General features: G+C 45.7%; 1 protein-coding gene across 1 annotated transcript; it reads left to right on the top strand.

The window, feature by feature from the left end:
* Positions 1-318: 318 nt before the first annotated feature.
* On the top strand, positions 319-2,811 carry LOC147731628 (zinc finger MYM-type protein 1-like). The gene has a single exon (XM_086954225.1). It carries the CDS (start codon positions 319-321, stop codon positions 2,809-2,811), a length of 2,493 nt encoding a protein of 830 aa, XP_086810351.1.
* Positions 2,812-5,889: the final 3,078 nt, after the last annotated feature.

Genomic DNA, 5,889 nt, shown 5'->3' with positions numbered 1-5,889 from the left:
GGTCAAGCTTTTTAACAAGAAGAAATGGCAAGCCGTGAACGTGACAAAGGACGGAAACATGCCTCTGGTGCATTCAAGAGGAAAAGGAAGCGGGAACAGATTGAAGAAGATAAAAGTCAGCGGGAAGCGCTACTTAAATTTATGAGAAGAGGGATGCACAATGAGAAGGAAAGTAACCCCAACACAGCAGTCTTCCAGTCCCAAAATCAGGAGCCAGAAAACCCGCAGGACTAGCACCAAGCATCAACTGCCACCAGTGTACTCCTTCAGTATGACAATGAAGTGGCGAAGAGCATCCTGGGTCAAGATCCTAAACACATGACTACTACCACAGCCAGTAGAGTCTCCAGTTACGAGGAACGTGATCAGGCACATGAGCACCAAGTTTCAGAAGTACCACTATCTCAGTTGCAAGAACAGGAATCAGAGGACCAGCAGCAAGAAAATGCCAGTGACACTTCCAAGTTCCAAGGAGAGGAACAAAAGAACCAGTATAGTCAGCGGCTGGACATTGTAGCAGTGGCAGAGACTGGTAGCGATGAAACTACTAGCGAAACTGCTGAAAAGTTTTTCCAACACACTGATGATGACCCAGGAAAATGGACTACTACTCAAGATGATAGAATCCGTTGCTACCTAGTAGAAAGAGGACCTACCCAGGCTGGACGTAATGCATGTGATTTCCCACGTGACTCCCAAAATCGATCCTTCAAACCTACTTATTTCAAAAGAGAAATGAATAACGGTCAGCAAATTAACCGTCAGTGGCTGGTGTATTCAACATACAAAAATGCTGTTTTTTGTTTCTGCTGCAAATTATTTACCACTTCTTTCACTAACACTCAGCTTGTGAGCAGCGGTTTGTCTGATTGGCACCATCTTGGTCAGCGTTTACATGATCATGAAAATTCTCCCGAGCACCTAAAAAATATTAGAGAGTGGAAGGAGCTTGAACTTCGAATGCGGAAGGAATGCACTATTGATAAGCAAAACCTTGCTCAAATCCAGCAGGAGAAGATGCATTGGCGAAATGTCTTGGAGAGGCTCCTAGCAATTACACAGTACCTAGCTATACATACCTTGGCATTCCGTGGCAGTGTTGACCAGCTGAACCAACCCCACAATGGCAACTTCCTAGGGCTTGTAGAACTTTTAGGCAAATTTGACTCAGTTATGATGGAACATGTTCGCAGAGTTACCACAAAGGAGATTCATACACATTATCTTGGCAAACACATTCAAAATGAATTGATTGAGCTGATGTCTGAGATGATTCTCAAGGAAATCCTACAGCGTGTCCGAAGAGCCAAATATTATTCAGTTCTTCTTGACTGTACTCCTGATTTGAGTCATAACGAACAGATGACATTTATTGTGAGATTCGTCAGTTCTACAAATGGATGTGTGACTATTGAGGAACATTTCATTGGATTCATTCCCCTGGAAGAGCAAACTGGACTGGCTCTTACTGGTGCATTGTTGCAGAAGCTGAAGGCACTCGAACTACCCCTTGCTGAATGTCGTGAGCAAGGTTATGACAATGGTGCAAATATGCGTGGACAATACAGTGGTGTGCAAGCTCGAATCTTAAAAGAGAACAGACAGGCTTTTTTTACACCGTGCGCCTGTCACAATTGGAACCTGGTCTTGGGAGATGCTGCAGCTTCATCTACATATGCTGCCAACTTCTTTGGTATTACTCAACGACTTTACACATTGTTCTCAGCATCAACAAAAAGGTGGAATGTATTAACCGGAGCTGGAGTGACCCTTACCCTCAAAAACCTCTCTGCTATTCGGTGGGAATGCCGTCTGGAAAGCGTCAAAGCGGTCCGATTTCAGATGAGTTTAATACTTGAAGCACTTCTGCAGGTGTCTGAAATGGATAAAGATCTGAAAACCAGAAGTGAAGCAACATCACTAGCATCAGCGCTTCAATCATTTGAATTCCTCCGATGTTTGATCATATGGTATGATATTTTAATGGGAATCAACATAGTCAGTAAACTGATGCAGAGTGAGAACATGCAGCTTGATGTAGCTGTGAAACACTTTGAGGAACTACTTGGTTTCTTAACAAAGTATCGCCATGAAGGATTTACAGCTGCATTGATATCAGCAAACGAACTTGCAGATGAATTGGAAATTGAAAAAGAATTCAAATGTCATCGAAGAATATCTAAGAAAAAGAAAATGTTTGGATATGAGGGAGCTGACATGCCAATCACGGACCCAAAGGAGCAATTTAGGATCAACTTTTTTAATGCTCTTGTTGATACAGCAATTGTGTGCATTGACAGACAATTTGAGCAGCTGAAAAATCACCAAAAGCAATTTGGCTTTCTTTATAACATTTCCAGCTTAAAAGACATGAACAGTGGAGACCTACAAAAGCACTGCAATGATCTTCATCATGTTCTGTCAGACAGCTCAGCTGATGGTGTTATATCTTCTGACATAGATGGGATTCAACTGTTTCAGGAGATTTCCTTTCTTGCTCAAGTCCTTCCTGAAAAACATAACTTGATAGAAGCTCTTCAGTATATTTATTTTAACAGATTGGAGGACATCTATCCAAACTGTGTTGTTGCCCAAAGAATTCTGCTTACAATTCCAGTCACAGTAGCATCTGCGGAACGCAGTTTCTCACGCCTCAAATTGATAAAGACTTTTTTACGCTCAACGATGTCTCAGGAACGACTATCAGGATTGGCCCTTCTTTCAGTTGAAGGAGATATTGCAGCAACATTGGACTACAGTGAAATGATTGATGCCTTTAGCAGAAGAAAGGCTAGGAAGATAACATTTTAGCATGTAGTGCTAAACACACAACAGATATTGATTTGTCACAACAAATTTACTTATTAAATATTGCCCTGTCAGAATGAACTCATTGGGTTCTTTACTGTGTTATTTTTCAGAGTTCAACTTAATGTATCCTGTTTTGTTCCTCCTTCAGATTTGGCTGTGAAATGTATACTGCTGTTTTCTTGACCCTCTGTTTCCTTTGGAATTTGGGGGCATGTCCAACTAATCATTCAAGGAGCCGGCAAGTGTTACACTCATGGATATTTGCTCACCTGTTTTCCATTCCCTCTACTTTTGTCCATGTTACTGATATACACATTCGTTTGCTTCACTGATGCCAAATAACTAAGATCAAAAGTCCTGCAAAGTCACTTTCTGTGATGTCACTTGGAGGGACCTCACATCTTCCCTTTCGCCCGGGGCCTCAGAAGGCCTAGGACCGGCACTGGGGGGTCCCCAACCTAAAAAGAAAGAAGGTCCAAGAAAACCATGGTGCACAGTTTGTAAGAATAATACTCACTGGACTAGTGAGTGCACCAAAAAGGAGACAGCTCCAGCCACCAATGCCCCTAAGGCAATTGTTCCCCCTAGTACAGCTACATGTGGTGGTTCCCAACAGAAGGGTGTAGTAGGGTTAATCCCGGGATCTGAGATGGACTCTTGCCTATTCAGAGTACCAACTCAAGGTGTTTTGATCTGTGTTGGAGGCATGAATATGGCCTCCTCTGTGAGTCCCAGTAGTCTGGGCAAGTACAGACAAACGTCTTTAATCAATGAGAAAAAAAGCTGAGGCATATAGGGACACAGGTGCCAGTGTCACAATGGTGATACCTGACTGTGTGGACCCTGGACAAACAAGTCATACTTGTAGAGACTTACCAAGTGATAAATGCTAGCAACGTCAGTACCACTCATAGTATGTTAGTTGTTAATTTCTCCTGGGGAGGGGTAACTGGCCTTAAGAAGGTTGTGATAAGTGCAGACCTCCTGTTGAATGCTTGCTTGGCAATGACCTAGAGACTTCAGCCTGGTCTGAAGAGGAGTATAGGACCCATGTAGAAATGTTAGGAAACTCAGCATATGTCCTTGCAGTGACTTGGTCACAGGTCAAAAAGTCTAATACTGAACAGGCACTAGAGTCTGGATTAATCGACCAGTTACCTCACAGGAAAAGGAGCAGTAGGGTTAAGGCAGTTCCTTCCCCCCTGGCTCAGAGTGAGGATCAGCCTTCTGAGAAAGCTGATTGTGAGCCTGAAGAAGGAACTGTCCCAGAGCTGCTTGAACCTGATCAGGTTGAGTTCTTAGGGACATGGGGCCCTTCCAGCGCAGATCTTAGTCAGGCTAAGTTGTCAAATGATTTGGAGTACTATTCCCCCACCCCCACCAGTTCTGGCGGTGGGGGTAGCATTCCACTTTTCTAGAGGGAAAAGACTTGTACACACTGGTATACCCGGTTAAAGTTAAACAGAGCCCCAGCATCACAAAATGGATGGTGATGCCACAGACACGAGTCTGACCTCCTGCTGCTTGTGTGAAACTCCGGCACGGGAGGCCTGGACAATAGGTTTCCTGTCAAGGGAGGTGCCAGCACCTGCCCAGACAGACTTTAGTGTATTGGAGCAGGGTGGGTAGCATTCAGTGAATGCTTTTCAGACACTGCCTGGGGCACACAAGGTGCTCCATGCATTTCCCAGTTCAAACTGGTTGCTGGGGCACTCAGCTCCAGCTCTGGCACAAAACTGGACAAAGGGGAAGGGGTGTAACCACCCCCTCCCCAGGTTGGACCTTAGAATTAGACTAACCCCTAAACTTAGTAGAAGTATAGGAACTCAGTCCCTCGGACTTTAGATTACCCTGGACGAAACTCAGAAGAAGAAATCCTGGACCTTCGACATTTCATTTTGACTGGAAGACTGAAGAATCTCCCTTGGGGTCAAGTAGTGACCCCCCTGGTCAAACAGGCACCAAAGAATCATCTTTGCTGGTCTGCATTTTCGAGGCTCCCGCCGGATCCCGAAGAATCTGCGACACAGGACATGGACTTCCAGACATCTCTGAAGCTGACACGAGTTCCCAGAAGAGCTGAGACCTGTAGCTGACACGAGAGACGTGGGACCGGAACTCCTGGACAGCCTGCATTTTTGCCACTGCACCTACTTTCCGAAGTTTCCCGAAGTTGTGCATTGGGTATTTGAAGCCCCTGCTTGAACACCTTTTGCACCGCAGTACAGAGGCCAACACTCCATGAGTGACCCGTGAGTCCCCTTTCTTCACCGCAGCTTAAGGCTCCTTCACAGTTCCTAGTCTGTTGGCTAGTGGGCCCGCACAAAGGACAATCATTTGTCTCCTGATTTTTCATGGATGCTCCAGACGTGTTCTGACTCCCCTCCAAAGGGTGAGTCCCTCAGACCTTGCTGGTCTGCATCAAATCTAATCTTGTCATCTTGCGTGGGTTGCTGTTGCCAAGGCTTGGTCCAATCCAGATTCTGACGCTGCAGCACTCGACATCCTTTGTGGGACAGCTCGAATCCAGCTCCCGGTCATCATCAACGCCTCCTGGTTCTAGTGGCTGAAGCATCAAGCTTCACCTTCTTCACTTGAAAGCACCCGACTTCAGCTGGCATTGTCCTGTTGCCATCCTGGTCACTGGCAAGTGACCCAGACTCTGTCCCCTCTGCTTTCAAGTTCTTCACATCTCCGATCCACCCTTGGATCCACCCTTACACTTTTCGTCTAGTCGCCTGCAGCACTTCTTCGCAGCTCTCCATAGGAATCGACGACGAAACCGAACACCCAAAGACCCCTATGCACCAGGCTTCCGTGGGTGAGGTAGCACGAGTACTCCGGTGCTCCCATAGGTCTTGATTCTCGAAGTTTCCAAGTCAAAAAGGGTTCCATCGTAGTTCACCTCTAAGTGTCTTTAATCTTTAAAATTGTAACTTGTTCGTTCTCCATAGAAAGTCAACGGTGATTCGCGGCTGTGTTTAGACACTGCATGTGTCCCCCGTGGGTCTCCTGTGTCCCTACCTTGGGTGGTTCCTGGTTGCCCGAGTGGTTCTACAGGTCCTGGGCCTGACTTCG

This window comes from Lissotriton vulgaris, chromosome 2_1 (assembly GCF_964263255.1).
Source record: "Lissotriton vulgaris chromosome 2_1, aLisVul1.2, whole genome shotgun sequence".
In the NCBI taxonomy this organism is placed as follows: Eukaryota; Metazoa; Chordata; class Amphibia; order Caudata; family Salamandridae; genus Lissotriton; species Lissotriton vulgaris.
This window is presented reverse-complemented; position numbering and strand designations above follow the sequence as displayed.

Coding starts and splice junctions, on each gene's coding strand:
- LOC147731628 (XM_086954225.1), top strand. CDS start 319: ATGACTACTACCACAGCCAGTAGAGTCTCCAGTTACGAGGAACGTGAT.